Source organism: Colias croceus, chromosome 6 (genome assembly GCF_905220415.1).
Source record: "Colias croceus chromosome 6, ilColCroc2.1".
NCBI classification, from domain to species: domain Eukaryota; kingdom Metazoa; phylum Arthropoda; class Insecta; order Lepidoptera; family Pieridae; genus Colias; species Colias croceus.
The window spans coordinates 2557400-2577993 of NC_059542.1; the positions used below are offsets into that span (position 1 = coordinate 2557400).

Here is a 20594-nt window from a genome sequence, read left to right on the forward strand (position 1 = left end):
AGTACTAAAACCTTCCTCTTGAATCACTCTATCTATTAAAAAAACCGCATCAAAATCCGTTGCGTAGTTTTAAAGATTTAAGCATACAATGGGACATAGGGACAGAGAAAGCGACTTTGTTTTATATACTATGTAGTGAAGTTGCCTAGTAGCTCTTCGTTGGTTTGGATGAAATGCTCTAATAGTTGCTTATAGTGATCATCCATAGAGAAACTTTCAGCTTTGATGAAAGTCTCGCAGTTATGGACTCTTGTTCTGAAACATTGAATCTTTACTAACATAAATGCCACGTATGATATGGGTAACTGCGCAAAACATTTTTATTTTGTACTGTTAATGAGCAATAATTTATATACAAAGGTGTTGTTTATGCGCTAGGTAACTATATTTTATTTACTAAAATGGGTAATTAATATTCCTCTGTATTGCGACGATATAGAGTGATTTGTAACATTATTGTTTTTCTATGAGTTGATGCGAATATATTTAGACTGATTTATTTAGAAATAAATTAATTAAATATGGTTCTAGCAACGTTTAAACTTTGAAAAGTTGAAAGTGTGATTAATTTGTACCATGTGTGATTGTGCAATTTTCAAATGCATGTTATCACGCGATGATATCAAGTGATTATATATCTTAGCTGACTGGAGATAATGGTTTTGTAATAACTGTAATAAAGATCGCTCGACTTTATGACAGATAGCGTGATACAACCGTAAATGTAAACAGTGATTTATGTGTATAATAGTACCATATTATAGTTATTAAATTTAACTAAAAATATTTTTTTTCAATCTCTTTTCATATTTGAAGTAACTTGATCCTCTTTAGTGTTTATTGAATCCTGTTATTTCGAGAATGTGATGTGATCTTTGGTAGAATATTGAATAATTAGATTTAATTTTCGCCTTACGGAGCTGTAGGTAGTATAAATATGTGTTTCGCATATTGACTATTGAGGATATAAGTTGGTTCATTGTATTGTACACACGGTGCTTCTTGTTCGCTGTTTGTTCCTTTAAGCCTGTTTGCGCATTTTGTCCTCGTGAGAACATTATCTACATAAAATACCATTGACCATCGTGTATGGCCATTGCATAACTTTCACATTATCATGCACTTAGTGTAACTGTTGTCACCGTTATGTATGCAATCGAAAATTCACTTTAATTATCCAGACTTAAAGTGCAAGTTTAATTATGATTGCTCTGTCCCATTTCGCCAAGTCTGCATTTTATGGTGACAAGTTTTTGTCCCCAACAGTTGCGATCAGAATGCTTTAAACAAGTTTGTATGGCAAGAGAAAATATTAATGTGCAGTTAATGACAGCATTTCGCGGGGAAACCGCTGATATAAACAGTTTTATCTAAAATGGTTTTATTTTATCGTAAAATAACGTAACGTTTATTCCTACTATCCTTTAGAGATAATGATAACAGGTTTTATCGATGTGGCCATCAAATATTTTCAAAGGAAGTTATATTGATTAATATCAATATTCATACTTGAGTATAGGAGTTATTATAAGGTCTAGGCTTTAGAAATCTTGGTTTACGTGTCTAATCTTATATTTAATAATCATCTAGAGATCATTAGGTTAACCATTAATGCATGTGAATAATTGTTGCATGCACTCTTAATTAATATGTAATTTATTAATGGCTATTTGTTATACCTAATTGCATTAATTTCTTAATTATGTGGCTTTGATAGTGTAACATTGCGGTTGTGATTTTTATTTAGAGATTTTAAGTAGAGAGGATGATACATAGGTATTAGGTATGTATAGACATACATATAGGTAGCAACTGATGTAAATCGTAAAAAAACAATAAGAACAAATTGCCAGATAATCGATGATAGTATTTGAAAATTTATTACCACGCTTTGAAGGAACCAACCATCTCACGAAATCATACTTTATCATGTCCAAAAAGAAATTATTTACCTAGAGAGTGCCTAGAGTGGCTTGCGTCCTTTATAGGAGTAATTGATGATTTAACAAGTATAGCGTCAAGTAAACCAGTTTAATTCGATTAGATACAAACTTGCTATATCCTGATATAATAAAGTGATAATTACGTTGCAATTATAACTGGAAAACGTTCCGTATGTTATAAATTACTTACATCTTTAAGTTTTAAAATTCAAAACAAAATTCTGTGTATTCCGATACAATATAAGAAATCACACTGTATATGAATCTGGACATGACAAATAGATAACCAATTTGAATATCGTATAAAATAATAAGTTTACACTGGCGGTTAGCAAACTATCTTTTGAATGGCCAATTTGTTTGATACAAATAGTGTTTCGATCACGTCCGTTGATTTCATTGCCATTTGACGTTCAGTAACTCGATATTAGGTGTTGGAATCGTGTTACCTTTATTTAAGGCCGTCCTCTTAGATCAGTTGTTTTGGCTCGTTTAGTCTGTGGCAGGAAGTTGCAGGCTTATTTTTGTATATGCAAGAAGAGGATAGCTAGATTTCGTGGCATTGGCTAAAATGCGATTCTTTAGTTGGTTGATGGTTCATTATATTTAAAAAAAAATTCTTGAGTTTCTTCAAATTCATTTTCTTTTCTACCTGCACTTAGACGCATATAAAACGTCACTGATAATGTATTATTTTATCAAAAAATTGTTATCGGATTAACGTTAATTGATTGATTGATTAGATTTCCTAATATATTTCCAATTAATAAAATTGATAAGCGATATGTGATATATGTCGGGCGTCGGCGTGTCTAAATATCTGAAGCAGTGTTATTGTTGACTTTAAATCGTAAAAACACAAAAGTGTTTAATCTTCAAAGTGGAATGGATGTGATTTTGTTTTTGTATAACATTCGTAGTTTTTTGGCGGAATAGTTTTTAAGGTGAGTAAAAAATTAACAGTGCCTTTTCCTAGTAGGTAATAAGATGGTATTTTGAATTGAAGTCTTCTGTAACCTGTTATCTTTGTGCCTCTGAATCGTTTGTTTATTTTAATGTTTTTAAACTTGTTATACAAAATTGACAATAAATATTGGTTTCTGTATAATCCAAACAGTTTTAACTAGATGGCAGAATATTCGTAACAGACCGAAATGGTTTTATTTCATGTGTTCATACAGGGTCTGAAAATGTTCTAAAAGTAAACACAAGTAAACATGGTTTTTATTGAATGACACACGTGACTATCGTTTTTATACGCGTTGCAACATAAACCTTGTTAATTTGAATTTTAATTGATTTTTCGATTAAAAATCAATAGCGTCCGATGTTTGATTCGTGCCAACTTAATTGGTGATATATTATGCATGTGTTGTTTAGATCTTGAAGAAAACATATTGTATACAGAACTCACTGAATTTATAGTCATAATGGTATCATCAATTTAGTCAAATACCTAAATGTTTAAGGTACAAATCAATGGCTCCATTCACGAGTACTTTTTAGGATAAAAGGTGTAGGTACAACATCGGGCTCGTACCACAAAAACCTTTGATACTGAGAACGTGTTAACCATCGAACGGATATCTATTTCTATAAGAACAAGATTTAAGGAGCTATAATTTATTATAACCAGTGTTAATCATAATCATACGGTTAGTTAGGTACGCAAATAAAATTTTCTAAGTAGGTAAATATTAATTTTTCCTCACTATATTAAACTTTTTATTTGAAGTATGTGCACATTCCCCTTATCAGAAACTTTCATTTTCCAATTTCCTTTTCTATAGCCGTCGTAAAACTTCAAATATTTTCTTGTTAAATTTCTATATTGCATAACAATCGTCAGTTTTATAACAGCTGGTATTTTGTTGGCGAACAGCCGAGAGGTAATGTTTGTTTTGAATATTTCGATGATAATGCTGTGTCGATTAAGTACGGTTCATCGCTTTTATAGGTATCTATTATGAGTAATTTGTTGTATTAATGCGTTTATTATGTTTGACCTTACGTGTTTTGTGACTGTTAATAATTAAGAATAGTGTTGTTTCTACATTGATGATATGAGAATTTATTAAACATAATATATATTTGAGATACGTTTGGTTTTTAAGATGGGAAAGTTATTGATAAACAAGCAGGTATAGAGTTACGAGTTCTGTTCATTGATTTAATTATGTAATATTAAAATATCGAGAAAATACGACGTTTCATTGTTATCTAAGTACATATATACACTAATTATCGTAAAATTAACACAGATTTATAAATCTTATATCTGGCATTGTGATAACATTGTAAGTCCGATTATCGTCATTTTTATAATACCTACATGAGAGCTAGCGCGCAACAGCAACTTTTGTCTCTGCAACTATTTTGTCTCTCCCATCAACTCTATGGGGAGTTGCGTCGCTACGTGTGCGCACTTTCTTACTAGCAATAGAGTTGATGGGAGAGAAATATGTAGTTGCGGAAACAAAAGTTGCTCTTGCGCGTTAGCTCTAACTGTATTTATGTAGCGGAGACGCCAAACGATTTAAGGTTTGAATGTACAGAAGAATGTTTTTCCAGAACGCTCATTTTTTGTCTCACTGTCTATAAATAAGGTCGTCAAGAATACGATAATAATAATTTGTAACCAACGCATGCTACATCAAACTACATCAGTGTGATGTGTAGCTGACACAGGAAAATATTTGTAAGAAAAATAGGCGTCCTAGAAAAAAAAAATAAAAAATTGTATTGAACTCTAACTAACTGAAGTGGCTTTAAAATTTAGACTAGTTGTCCTAAATTACTTACGGAGTTTTTAACGAAATTGAGCATTTAACTAAATGTGTTCAAATTCACGAGAAACTATCGTTCGTTGCTTAAAATGTAGGTATTCAACAATTTTTATAATGGACTCAGAATTGCACAGTAATATAGTTAAATGAGACAGTTTCTAAACACTTAACAAAAAGGAAGAGGTTATAAATTCGGTCGGTATATATTTTTTTAGAGTGTACACTTTACTGTGATTATAAAACTATGATAATTTTGTTCACAGATAATTTATACAAGGAAGAAAAATGTCGAGATCGGGCAAAATGTATTCACGCAGAGCCGGGAGATCTAGTCATAACTTAGGGCACCTTGTCAAGAGTTCCATAGCATTTTTATTTATATGTAAGTATTTTAGAGTATATATAATTAATAATAGATGCAGGTTGTAAAAGCTTTAGTACGTTTTATTCAATGAAAGAGGTTTTAAATTGAATAATTCGGTTATTCGAGATATAGACGAGCATGCAAAAAATATAATTAATGTCTCTATTTATCTGTACATTATCAACATCACCAAAAACTGAATTGGTGAAAGAAAATATAGAGAGAAATTAACGCAAAAATTAAAAAAAATAATTATCATTATTTCTAATTATTTCGTACAAATATGGGCAGATTATTAAATGTGAAAAATAAACCTTGTGTGTATGTAGCTATGAGCATTTCAATCAAGTAAATCATAAATGGACAAATAAATTATTATTTGTCCATTTATGATTCAAAAAATTATATTCAATAAATATTTTTAATATTTCAGGCTTACCATGCATTTACTGTCAGGCAGAAAAAATGTACATCGACGTGACTACACTCAACCTACTCGTTGAAGAAACACATTTATTGAAACTTGTACAAATGTAAGATTTTATTTAGTACCTAAACATAATGCGCAATTTTTTATTATTACTTAATGAAAGATGGTTAAAGTGGTGTTGTAAAAAACAGTTTTATTTGAAACTAAGTAACATAAGTAAGTAAAATAATAAAACATAATGATTATGTACATAATATCTGCAGATTGAATAAATACTTATATAAAATAATAAAATCTGAATGTTACATAGATGGGTAAAAAATTAGGCAAAAACTCTGTTGCATATTATATTAAAAAAGTTATGTACGAAAAAAATATATGTTTTTTTTTTACTTATCTAATTAACACAACCTTTAAAATGTAAAACCTCTATGTGCATTGTACTACATCATGTATGCCACGCTTGAAGACATAAATAAGTCTCTCATGGATCAAGTATTTATGTAATATTATTATGAATGTGTAGTGATCTCATTTGTGCATATTATTATCATTATATAAATTACTTAAATTTCAGCGGCGAATACAACGTAACATTAACAGTCACGCCGCAAATACAGCACCCGGACATAGTACAATTCATGCCGCCATACATTTCGATACCGGGTTCAGAACAACCGAACCAAACGGTGGAGCTAGTATATGATATATGCGCTTATGGCAGGAGTCCAGGACATTCAGAAGTGGCTTTTAATGCTACGCCGAGCGGTATTATCAAGTAAGTAAAATAATATAAGGTAAAATGTAGGCATCCGGCTCGAAGGACCATAAAACAAATTGAAATAGAATCTCTTAGGATTTCTGAATTTAGTATTTGTAGATAGGAACGTCTAAGGCGATGCTTAAATGCTGCTTTAATATATTCTTGTATAATATAAGGCACAGTAAAGATCAGAAGTTTGTTCATCCATATTGCCTTCAGTAACAAATTATGTTGTAGTAACGTATATTGCATAATTATGGAGACACAAAATATTACATTTGAAAGTGAAACTTATTTAGGCGCGTTGAGAGTAAAATTTCAACGTCACGTCGTGGCGTAAGGCGACGATTTAGGTATCTTAGAATCTTGCCAAAGAAGTTTCACATCTGACACGTGTGCTCGGCACACACACTTTTTTAAAGGCATTCATTTTCTGTTATGAAGTATTTAAATCATTACTCATATTATACCCTATTTTGCATACTTTTATGTATTAATAATTTTATTATTACCCATTTCAGCCTAGATTCAATGTACATGCGTATAACAGTGATGCACTCTAACGCCATCTACGTGATTTCTTACATAATGGGTTGGATCTACTTCGTCGCTTGGTCGGTGTCATTCTACCCGCAAATTTATATCAATTTTAGAAGGAAAAGCGTAGTGGGATTGAATTTTGATTTCCTCGCACTGAATCTCATGGGCTTCACTATGTATTCGATGTTCAATTGTGCGCTGTTCTATTCGAAGGTTATACAGGTATGTGGTATTTTTTCCAGAAAAAAACAATGTTAATTTACACGAGGACCGAATTGAAAGTTCGTGTTTTTAACCGACTTAAAAAAAAGGAGGGGGTTATCAATTCGGCCGGCCATTTTTTTTCATAATTGTTTTCGGGTTTTTATTATTTTGTGTGGTTATGGAAAAGGTTAAATTATTGGTTGTTTATTTAAACATAAACTGTTTCATTTTGTTGAAGCATCTTGCTATTTCTTACAATATAAATAGTCTAGAAATTAATTAAAGTGTTATGATAATATAAAGCTTAATTTTTAAAACATTTTTAATAAAAACAAACACCACAAGTGTTATAATTTCTTTATATAATTAAATTATTTCTAACTTTTTGATACTTAAAGTCAAGTGTCCTCAAAATGGGTCAGAAGATGATTATTTCACAATAGACATATCCATAGATATCTCTACTAAAGTAGGTTATCTATGGCTAGCTAGTAGACCGCAGTGTCTTCAAGTGTCTAATGGAAATCAAACCCATGACCTGATTGTAACGAGAACGCGTCAACAATTAGACCAAAGAGGCTGTCGATTGCCGTATGTTTGTATTGTATTTAATTGCAAAATAATGAGTGTAACATAGTATTTAGTCTTATTAGATAAAAATTAAAACTTTTTAAACGAAATTCGTTGAATCTATGCTACATATATGGGGTTTTTGAGTCCAGTTTTGCATACAAAAAGATTTTTGAAATCAACCAAATATTTGGTAGTAAAAAAAAACTAGTAGTCTAGACCAGACAAGTATTATTCGTAGGAAAATTTATAATGGAACAACTCAAAAAACTCTTGGACCAATTTGTTTACTCCTTATAATATTATTCCTTAGGGCGTTTTATGTTTTACTAGCTTCCGCCCGCGACTCCGTCCGCGCGGATGTCGATCTTCGCGTGGATGGTTTATTTCTCCATTTTGAGTAGGTACCTCTGACAATAAAATCTTATAAATATCTATTGGACCCAATTCCCAAATACGGCTAGGCCTATAATAATACGCAACGTGTGTTCGCGGTTCTACGGAACAACGTCTATGGATAAAACTGAAAAATTAAGATTAATTTTTTTCTACGTATTTTTCCAGGATAAAAAGTATCCTATTTTACGCCCAGGATAATATGGTATAATTATACCAAGTTTCATCGAAATCGAACCGCTAGTTTTCACGTGATGCCTTCACATACAGACAGACAGACAGACAGACAGACAAAAATTTTTTTAATCACATATTTGGGTTTGGTATCGATCCAGTAACACCCCCTGCTATTTATTTTTTCAATATTTTCAATGTACAGAATTGACCCTTCTACAGATTTATTATATTTATATAGATTACGAGTAAAACCGTAAAAAAAAAAAATTCAATATCGAAGTACGTGGGAGAATTATTATTCTTCATCTTTAAAAAAAAATGATTTGATTACAGGAAGAATATTTCAGCCGTCACCCCCGTAGTTTGAACCCGGTGCAACTGAACGATGTCTTCTTTTCCCTCCACGCTGTGTTCGCGACACTCATCACTATCATTCAATGCTGCATTTATGAGGTATGTACATTTTTAATATTATCATTATTATATGAAAGTCTGTCTGTTTGTTACGCTTTTACGGCTTAACTATAACACCGATTTGGATCAAATTTTGTAAATTATTTTGTACTTTTTAGCACAACTATTTAATAATATGAATGTATGTGCTTTTTAAGTAAAAAAAACAACACTTTTTTGCAGTGTAACTTCTTTAGGCGCGCGCCAAAGAAGTTTCACTTCTGACACGTGTGATCGGCACACATTCTCTAATTTTTTAGTTTTTAAAACTATTTTTCAATACTTCCAGCGCGACCAACAACGCGTGTCTCTCACGGGGCGCGGCATTCTTTCCGGTTTCGTATGTGTGGTCATCGTCACCTCCAGTCTGGCTGCGGCTGATATGATCAAATGGCTCGACTTTCTGTATTACTGCAGCTATATCAAACTGTGCATCACGCTTATTAAGTACATACCGCAGGTCAGATTTTTTTTTGTGGGTAGTTTTAAGTTTGTGGTATGATTTTTTAGTGATGACAGTGCAGTGGTACTAAAGATTTGAGGTATTTGCGATTAGATTAAGGATTATATAACTAGATGTTAGATCAAGTAGGTACTCTATACAGGCACTGCACATATTATGTAACTCGCTTACAAATAATACTGTGTTTCTGAAAAGTGAATCGAAAGAGAAGAGTAAAACATGGGATCCGAAATAAATTTCTTTATGTATCTACATCGCAGTATTAAACAAAGTAAAGCTTTTGTTGCATTGATCGATTTAAAAAAAAGAAGTTTTTTTTGTCATAGTAGTAAATGTTGGGTTGCTTGTAAGAAATAGTTCTCGAGCGATAAAGTCGCCCGTCTTTAGTACTGGATGCGCCCCGCGGTTTCACCCGCATGGCTCTGTTCCTGTTGGTCTTAGCGTGATGATGTTATAGCCTTTAACCTTCCTCGATAAATGGGCTATCTAACACCGAAATAATTTTTCAAATCGGACCAGTAGTTACTAAGATTAGCGCCATCAAATAAACAAACAAACTCTGCAATTTTTAAAATTTTCTTAAGTATAAGATCTATAATATCTATCTTATACCATAAGTTTTGTACCATATAACTTACAGTTTCTATGTGCAATGTACAGTTTAAATACATTAATTCCTTCATAATTCCAGGCGTACATGAACTACAAGCGCAAATCAACCGTTGGCTGGAGTATAGGCAACGTGTTCCTAGACTTCGTCGGCGGTTTCTTCTCCATACTGCAAATGACATTAAACGCATACAACTATAATGATTGGATTTCCTTCTTTGGTGATGCGACGAAATTCGGTCTTGGCCTCTTCAGTCTGGTGTTTGATATATTCTTCATATTGCAACACTATGTTTTCTACAGGTATGTTAAAAAAGGATTTTTTAATGGTCTTTTTGCCTACTAATACTTGGTTTCGCTCTAACTTAAACTTATTTTCTTACTAATCTAACGGTGAAATGTAAACTACCCTCTTTTTTGAAATTCTAAATCGATGTTAAAACTAACCTTTCTTAGTCTTCCTTATTTTTAACAATGAGAAAAAGTGAAGGCAACTAAAGACAAACGGACTATTATTCATTATTTGATCTAACTAATCAAATTATTTAAACATTTTTTTTTCTATTCTGTTCTATGGTGTCTATGAAAAAACTGTTTTGGGATTGTTTGTTAAGATACATGGGAATTAACATGATTGTGTTTGTACTTTAGTGTCATATTGCTTTGGGAAAAGGTGAATGTGAGCTATGTTTCTTTAGAATATGTGTGTTGTGTGTGTTTTCATTTGTTATTTACGAAAATGATGAAAACCCAAATATAATTCGAAGAAGACAGACAGAGATGACACGACAAGAAAATAATTCGATGTTACTTCGGAATTCTAAAAAAATTCTAGAAATGAAAAGAATGATATTTAGAACAAAAGAGAATGGATTTTGTCGAAATAACCGCAGATTTAAATAAGCTGATGTATTTGGAATGTGATGCGACCTGCGAAGGTGAATATTAATACTTTACTAAGTGAAAAGAATCACTTATTTCGTGGCAAATGTAGATCAGTGACTGTATTCGGATTAATGGTGGATTTAGTTATTGGATATAAACTACATCTTCATATTATGTTGTGCAAAACAGGCCGTACCTTGAAAAAAATTAAATGTATCATATACGACATGTATAAGGCAAAATAGGATATAATGCCATGGAAATTATAAAAGATAAGGAAAACAAAATACTACTCGAAGAAATATCGAAGAAGAATATACTAAGTATTCCATAACAAATACGTATTACTCGTCTTATGTTCTATACATTGTTGCTTTATTCTTCTGTGTTGTGTGTGTTTTGTGTTTGTGCTTTACTTTTTTAAATGTCCTCGAGAGAATAAAAAGATACAACCATTCATCTCGACGGAGACGGCTAGAATAAGCAATAAATTAGCTTTGTGTTTACTCGGGTGACATCTGCCGCCATTTCATGCAGTACTTCGCTTCATCAAGCCTCATTCAAGAAATGGATTCGAAAACGCCAATTTATGCTTTATGCTGCAGACATAGAGTCGCTTTTGGGATGAACGAAATGGGAACGTTTAAAAAATAATATACAAAATATTTCAGAATAAACAAAGAGTATGTTGTGGTGGACAGTGACGATTTTCAACATGCGATGGGCAGTGGGGATTGTTTGATTGCAGAGTGGTATGTATGAAATAATGGTAATATTACGAGGACCTTTCAATGGTTTGTAGTTGTAGCGGTATATATATTTATATGAAATTTTTATTTGTCATAGTTAGTTAGGTCTCTTTTTTTGTGTGGTGATTCTCAATGTTAGCCAAAAGGGCTACTACATTTTAACGCGGACACGTGGGTGAACTGAAGGTTCACCCTGGTTAGTTGGGTCTCAATAACACATGATAGTATGGTCACAGACTAATAATAATATACTACGTATACAATGTATGGTATGGTACCGCCATGGTAGTTGTTTATTAAAGTGAAACTTGTTTAGACATGTTGAGAGTAAAATTACAATGTCGCGTGATGGCAATACCGTCACGTCATGGAGTATGGCGATGATTTTAGTATCTTTGAATCTTGCCAAAGAAGTTCCACTTCTGACACGTGCGCTCTTTTTAATATAGGTATTATGGCAGTAAGTGAAAGAGAGATAGTGTTATAGTATACATAGAGTAAGATCCCAGAGCGATAAGACATAACTTATTTTCTAAAAGATGAAACTTTAAGTTCTCAGTAGTGTCTCATGTACTTTGTATACCTGCGTGTTTGTGAAGTTTGCCCAGTGACACCTGGGAAGGTACCAGGTGAGAAAGGTGACTAAAAATAAGAGTTACTTTACTTAAATTTAGATGGCTGATTTTTAGATATATTTTATAGAATATCATTCTCAAATGGTATCGCAAGTATCAGACACTTTTCATGGACCAAAACTTTTGTCAGACGCTTTAAAGCTCCGCCAAAAATAAATAAACTTTACTTATTTTTTAATGTCTGATTTTTTAATATGTTATCAACATAACTATTACAAAATTATATTTAATCAGTCAGACAAATTGGAATGACCAAAAATCCACTAAACACAAAAAATATTCAGCCGTGAGTACGAACGCGAGAGCACTATATGAGCATGCGTGTCAGAGGGAAGAATGTAAATATTCCAAAAAGTACTTACTGCTTTCGATAAAATATTTCTGCATCTCTTTTCAAATAAAATGAATTTCAACATTAAGGTAATAATTAATAATTATTAAAATTAAAATAATTTATTGCATATATTCGGTAAATTATTTTTTAGAATAGAACCTCCACCTTTTTGTTTTAGGATGAAAAAGAAAATAGTGTGACAGGCTTAGTGCTTGACAAAGTGGTAAAGTCACGTATCGATAAAAATACAATAATTATAATATCTATCTAAAAATTATTCGGCCGTGAGTAAAAACGCGAGAGCATTATGCATGCGTTTCAGAGCGAGTGAGACGTCCATAGTAACACAATATTCAGATACATACAGTAAGGAAACTTCATACAAAACGTCCGAAATGGCTCACGCGCACAAGCAAGCGTGTTTACGAGTATCCTAAGGGTATTGAGGGGGATCGATAGTAGCGCGTGACACATCCACAGATTTTGAATAACAAAGATACGTAGTATAGAAAAAAGTTAAAAGTAATGTCAATTCACATTAAATAAATATCGATTGTTTCAGTTTGTAGCCCTTTCAATAAATATATTTGTACATACCGTATATAGTTATAAATAGTTATACCGTATAGTTAAAAAGAGACTATTTTTAAATTTCTATAGATAATATGGCAGCATGAGTTTTAAATTATGTTGACATATTTTCTCTCAAAATGATAGCTACAAATAGTCACTATTAGCCTATTAGGAGTCCAGTCTGTTTAAAGATCGCATCTATTTTTTACGCAATCTAGAAGAGAACAAAAATCTAAAAAAATGGAAACCTTAAAAAATATTTTTTAAATTTATGTGCATAATTGCGTAAATATTAGGGAAGAAAAAGATAGATATTATAATTATTGTATTTTTATCGATACGTGACTTTACCACTTTGTCAAGCACTAAGCCTGTCACACTATTTTCTTTTTCATCCTAAAACAAAAAGGTGGAGGTTCTATGCTAAAAAATAATTTACCGAATATATGCAATAAATTATTTTAATTTTAATAATTATTAATTATTACCTTAATGTTGAAATTCATTTTATTTGAAAAGAGATGCAGAAATATTTTATCGAAAGCAGTAAGTACTTTTTGGAATATTTACATTCTTCCCTCTGACACGCATGCTCATATAGTGCTCTCGCGTTCGTACTCACGGCTGAATATTTTTTGTGTTTAGTGGATTTTTGGTCATTCCAATTTGTCTGACTGATTAAATATAATTTTGTAATAGTTATGTTGATAACATATTAAAAAATCAGACATTAAAAAATAAGTAAAGTTTATTTATTTTTGGCGGAGCTTTAAAGCGTCTGACAAAAGTTTTGGTCCATGAAAAGTGTCTGATACTTGCGATACCATTTGAGAATGATATTCTATAAAATATATCTAAAAATCAGCCATCTAAATTTAAGTAAAGTAACTCTTATTTTTAGTCACCTTTCTCACCTGGTACCTTCCCAGGTGTCACTGGGCAAACTTCACAAACACGCAGGTATACAAAGTACATGAGACACTACTGAGAACTTAAAGTTTCATCTTTTAGAAAATAAGTTATGTCTTATCGCTCTGGGATCTTGGACTAACAAGTAATCTAGTTAAGAGAACATGACATGACATTGTCATCTATGTATTATATTTATGTACATCTTTGTTGTTTAAATTAAGACAATACAATTTAAAAATTACAATGGAATTAATATGTATTTGTTTTTATTTTAGGCATGCTGACGAAAAGAAATACGACCTCAACGGGAAAGCGTAGTAGGAGCAGCAAGATATCCACTAAATTTAGCAATAATTACGTTTCTGTTTACAAACCAAACATTTTAAATTTAAATACAGTTATTCGACTCTTGATTTAGGTGTTAAGTATTATATTGTATAAGGTGATATTAAAGCATTGGTTATTTTTAGGTAATGTTACTCGACTAATTCTTTACAATATTGAATAGACTGATTTATTTCAATGTATTTTCATATAAATATGGAAATGTTAAAATTTTATACAAAATTGTTGTTGTTTATATGGTTTAACATTTATATTGAAATTGAGCACATTTTATATTAAAATGTGTGAGAATATAATGCATTTTGATTTCCACCCTTTATAATAAAATAAGTATTCATTCCGCATATTCTGTTTTTATAATGTTTCAGTTTTTGTTTTAATATTGTAAAGGTTTTTTTGAAAACAATAAATGGATCTTTTCTTTGCGTTGTTTTATTTCGTATTCTTAATTGAATAATGCCATTTACTTTGGCCATTATTATACAAGAAGTAGTTGGCATTGTGTAAAATACAGTATAAATATACATTCAGTCATCTATTACAAGAAATAAAAGTGCTAAAATGAAAAAAATCTTTTTAAGTATAGTATTTCAAAGAATATACTTAGACTTATCTGAATAAAATGAAATGGAAAAAGGTAAAAGTTTAAAGAATAGTGGTATATGAGTTTTTATAAATTACTTATTTTGAGAAGTAGTCAAAATATAATCTATCTACGGGACGGGTGCCTGATACGGATATAGTAGTAAAGTCAGATAAAGATTACATACTACGAAATTAAAATTTATTGTACCTGAAAGAGTTATAAACATAAATCTACCCCCACAAACTGAGTAGGATATTAGTACATTGTGTAATATAGTTTTTTCTTACTTTTGTCCATTTGATAAAAGAGTGTACTGCATTGTTCACAGCCATCCCATTATAAACATTGATATCGTAGTGTACTATAATTCTGAATTATAGTAAATATTATAAATACCAAAATTATGTAATGACGAATTTTAACGCTGTTTTATTTGGATGTAAAAAAATTGATTACACCGTCACTGACCAATTCACTTTAAAGACTAGGATTAAATTATATAAGTGAACATTCTACAAAGCATTTTAATTCAAATATTTTATTAATATATATAATTCATTTATTTGATTGAAATGTTTAGAGAATGCGTAATGATTTTAAAATAAAATCACAGATACAGAGAACAAACAAGAAAAACACATAACATATTTTGCTAAGAAGCATACCTATATATATGGAGTAGTTAATACTTTTAAATTGGTTTTACCATGAATCATAGTGTTCATGAGATGGCCCATAAGATGCCTTCGTGTCAATGAAATGATATCGTTTATCTTTGTGTGATGTGAATTTACAACACTAAAGTAAAAGTTAAACAATCATAATATAGGATAGAGTAAATAATTTTGTATGCCTTCGTTGTTTTTCAGACTATGATCTATGTTTTAATCTGTTATGATTACACTATCTATACGGTCTGATTTTTAAATAAATCAAATAAGTAATAAGTATGAACTACAATTAGTTGAAAGTTCCTATTATGACAATACAATCAAAATCAAACAATTCTGTTATAAACGGTATTAGTTCTTGGGCTTGTGAACAATGAAGTCTTCCTTACTAATATGTATAAGAAATGTGTCAGTTTGTGAAGATGGATGTTTGTAACTCTCAAACGAAAATGCTGATCGGAGCTACATGAATTTTTGTACAGAGATAGATAATAGTCCAGAATCTAGAGTAGCATACAATTGACCACGTTTACTCGGGTATAATGCAAGTGAAACCACTGTCTTCAGCTTGATTAATATTGAAAATAATAAGAATAGCACACTTTTGTCTGTTCAACTAATAGCCAAGAACTTTTAGAGCCGTTGTTTACAGTATACTTTTCTGCGTGGTCCTTCGAGACGGATTTGGATTAGCAATAGATTAATATCTGTTGCGAATCCATTAATTGGATACACATACACAAATCTAATTTAATAAAATATAGAACTTGATATACCGAATTATGAAAAATGTAGATATCTTTAAAAAGTAGATCTACGCTTTTGCGATTGAGGTATAAATAACCCTATCCTGGTAATTGAGTTATTTACAGACCATCAACTTTTTTATATTGAGTGGATAAAGATATCCCTTTTATATAAAGTTAAGTATACAGAATAGGAGTCGTAGACGAATTTTCATATCTAGTAGTAAAGTTGAAAATCATAGAAGGCATTATTTTTTTAAAAATACATGTGTTGTAGTTAAGTATTTTGCCTAATTATTAAGTGTGGTCGAATTTGAGGGATAGAAAATTACCTTGTCTAAGTAGTACTAGATAGTTTATTGAATATGTTTATAAAATTATTGTAGATTGATAATATTACAACATCCCTCAAATAAAATAAATACATGTATTCACTATTCTTGATATACTTTTCAGGGAGGCCCGCTACATATTACTACCAGGGACATCATACGCGGCAGAAGATTTGGAAGAAAATGACGAAGGGTACAATGACCAAGAGTCAGAACCGTATCAAGGAGCTCCGGCTTAGCAAATGAGGCGTGTAACGAGAAATATACTGCTCTTGGTTATTTCGACCAATGAAGTTAAAAAACAAGGGATAGTAAAAGAAAAGTGTAAGGAGATGTGAACTTGAATGGTTTGATTGAAGTCCAGTTATGTTCGATTAGGTTCGCATCCTTGTAAGGTTCCTTGATAAAGTGATTTGGTCAACGAGAATCCTCTGTGTCTGGATCGTGATGGGTGATGATTGTGGGAGTCCTTGAGATGGTGTAATTTGGGAACCCTCTGTGTATAGAAAGGAATCCGTTGATGATAATCATTTGTATTCATTGACTTTGTTACTTGTTACGGATGATCTCGATTTGATTTTGGATATAGTAATGTTCAAAGAGAAAGAAAGAAGCGGAAAGACATAGCTGACAGATGCCGCTCTAAATGAAAGAATGAAATGAAAATGGCTGCTATAAATGAAAGTGCCTAAACAGTTTATATGAGACAAAAATATGAAGAAAAGTGCTGAACTAAAACATGATAAATTATGTAGGTATATAAAAAGTGAAATGACAATAGTTACATTATGTGCTTCATATAAATGTATTTTGAAGATTAACTGTGATAGTGTAGTGACACGGAAATGGAAAAGTTCGAGCGAAAAAAAACAATTCAAATGTGCTCAAAATATAGTAATTATATAAAGGTTTTCACATATTACGATTTATATAAACAAATGAATTGTAATATGACACATATAAGTATAAAGGTACAAGTCCGAGACGGGCCGCAGACCGCAAACTGCAACAGCAAACTGCAAGCGACAGCACTTGTTTCTATGAACATCTATGAAATTGATTCTAAGTGCGGCGACACTGCTGCCTGCAGACGCAACGCGCTGCGATTCATAGATGTTCATAGAAACAAGTGTTGTCGCTTGCAGTTTGCTGTTGCAGTTTGCGGTCTGCGGCCTGTCTCGGACTTGTACCTTTATTTGTAGCAATAACAGATGAATGTATTGTCTTTAATAATTACCTGTGTTACTGATTTATAGAAATTAATTTTATTTAGTAAGTGAGTTGTTGTTAAGTGAGTTGGACGGTTGTAAAAGACCAGATAGATAGGAAATTACCAAATGATAGACAAGTGATGGTATAAGTATTTTTTATTTTGTATTTTTTACTTTCCTTTTATTTACAATATTAACACGTAATATGTAATAGTTATTAATTGGTAACAATTTCTTTATAATTGTAAGAGACTATAATATCTAATAATTCATTTGCCATAAGTACCTTGTACCACTATATTTTTTTGTATGTGGGAATACAATTCAAGTATTTGTTCATACATTTACGCGCTTTATCTTTCATGTAGTGAGAACATACTTTTATTATTATTTTTATTAGTTACTAGCGGTCCGCCCCGGCTTCGCCCGTGGTACATGTTTACGTTTTCTCTACATAAGAACCATCCTCGTACTTCAAGGAATATAATAAAAAAAGAATTATCGAAATCGGTTCAGCCGTTCTCGAGTTATGGAATTACAACGAAAAGTGGCATTGATTTTTATATATTAGAAGATGTATCAATGCCATGTAACATAAGATAGACCAATGGGTAATAAAGACTTAAAAACCTCATTAATAGCACAAAATAATAGCATGACAATATTATTTTTGTTTATTGCTTTATTACAAATGCATTGTAGTTATATTATCAATATTACATAAGATAATCGATTAAAACTTATAATATTATATCTTAATTAACCCACTATTATAACTTAGTGGGTACGACAATATTGTATTTAACTGTGAAACTATAACACTAAGATAAGTTTAAATATAGACATGTCGTGGCCATATCGTAGATTTGCTCATTTCATGAAATGGCGAACATAGTTTGATCAGATCGTTAAATCGTCAACGTTTCACGATTTGGTCATCCACATTTCACGAAATTCGACCATTTTTGTTTCTTTTTTAAAAAGCGATTCGCTTCTGGCACTCGCCGGCCGCTGCCGCGGCACAGTATTCTCCTCAAATACTTTAAAAAGGTAATTCTAGTACTTTCATCCTACTATAATCTTTACTTTCATTGTGAGTGATCTCTTACAATTTATAATCCAGAAACAATTATATACAAAATTTACACTAATTATTCCTTGCTCAAAAAATGATCATCATGAATTTCAGTCTTTGCAGTATATTCATTCTACATTATAGTTTCTAGGTCAAAAAATATTCTTATCAGTATTCTATCATTGTAGTTAATGCTGAATTAGTTAGTATTCCATTCTATTTATTTCTAGATCGCGCAAGTGAAATACTAGTTTTGTCTAGCTAATGTCTAGTCTAGACAAGATAAAGACATTTCTCACTAGCACGGACTAGGATTATACTATGTGTCACGTAGTGTTATCATTAATGTGAATGATAATAATTAATTACCTAATTGTGTATTCTCACCTTTTATAATTATCTTTAATATACTGGTAGCTAAATAAGATAACATGTTTCCCAAAGTTTCTGTATTGTGATATAAGATTTATGGTATTCAATAAATATTTGAAAGCTATGTTGATTTTTTATTTATACTTTCCTTCCTATATATAAACCTTTTTATATGTTACTTCAAAAGGACAAAATGTAGCACATCGACTTTCGAGTAGTGTATTCAAAGCTGAAAGCATGCTATGTTTACAGGAGCTACAGATTACATAAAAGACAGAAGAACGATATTTTTTACAAAACTCCCAATGATACAAGTTTGAGATATCAAACAGGGGAACCGAAAAGTGGGATAACTGAACGCATACAAGAGAATAAACATGCTAGAAATATATCTCCAAGAATAAGACAGATATCTGATTCGAGAGCTAAAAGAACGAGTCTTATTCATAAAGTTGATGGTGGTATGGCTATTACACTGAGACTCTAATTGTAAGTTTAGCAAAATAGTACATTGTTTGATAGTAGAATGTATGTACTTGTTTAATAGTACTTGACGCTAGTGACGTCAATTTCCTGATTTGGCCAAGGAGAGCTTTTATTGTGCTTTCAGAGTAGGTAGAGTAGTGGTATAATGTATGTATACTTATCGGCTTATCCTGTAGTAGATAAAAAATACTTAGACTTGTTGCGGCTCACCACAATTTATTAATTAACTTAGGGCCTTACTACTAGGTATACTACTTCTATAAAATTGCATGAAGTAAGTTCATTTCACCCCACTTCTGAAGTTTAAGATTAAAAGAAATAATCTAATTGCCTTTATTATCATGTCCAATTCCACATAAGCCCAATGGGGCTACATAACAGGTGCTCGCTACCCATACTTATATAATCAATCGCGTTTTAAAGTGCAATGTTTACTCGTATATGAGCAGTTATAAAGATAATGTTTATTGCTTTACAAACAAAGCAGTCATGTGACGGCTGTCCTGTTCGGATATGATGCCGGCTTGATGCCGGTCTTATCGCAGGTCTGTTAAATGCGGATAGGGTTTTTAAAAGTTTTGCGTTTTGTTTTGTTGAGCCATCGACAGACTACATCTATTGGTGTTCTACATATTGTATCTAGTCCTAGGTAAATTTATAGATTATGACGTCCTTTCAACTTACGCACAAAATTTATTCTTCTCAGATGTTCTTTTTGAAATTTTGTATGCATTTTTATAGAGAGAAGGTGGTTTTAACTTTTAAAACAGAACTTTGAATTTGCGTTTGAAGATTAAATTTATTGAAATAAAGGTAAGTAAAGTGGACATCAGAAACCTTTAGTAGTGAATTTTTTTTTTTTTTGTAAGGTGTTTCTCAATGTTAGCCAGAAGGGCTATTACATTTTAACGCGGACGCGGATTTAGTAGAGAAATCGACAGACTTTATATTGTGATCATATCTTGGTGTTCTACGTAATGTACC

At 31.5% G+C, this 20594-nt stretch overlaps 1 protein-coding gene across 5 annotated transcripts in view; it reads left to right on the plus strand.

The window, feature by feature from the left end:
* Positions 1–17375, plus strand: part of LOC123692477 (cystinosin homolog) — a 33221-nt gene extending 15846 nt beyond the window's left edge. For 2 of the 5 annotated variants that reach the window (XM_045637233.1, XM_045637234.1), the window contains exons 3-10: positions 4993–5111; positions 5527–5626; positions 6101–6301; positions 6808–7048; positions 8507–8626; positions 8916–9086; positions 9781–10001; positions 16591–17375. In XM_045637233.1, the coding sequence (XP_045493189.1) occupies positions 5015–5111; positions 5527–5626; positions 6101–6301; positions 6808–7048; positions 8507–8626; positions 8916–9086; positions 9781–10001; positions 16591–16705 (1266 nt within the window). In that variant the 5' untranslated portion in view covers positions 4993–5014 and the 3' untranslated portion in view covers positions 16706–17375. Of the gene's footprint in view, positions 1–2868; positions 2888–4992; positions 5112–5526; positions 5627–6100; positions 6302–6807; positions 7049–8506; positions 8627–8915; positions 9087–9780; positions 10002–14061; positions 14555–16590 lie in introns of those variants that run through there. The other 3 variants (XM_045637235.1, XM_045637232.1, XM_045637236.1) reach the window with 3 other exon arrangements.
* Positions 17376–20594: the final 3219 nt, after the last annotated feature.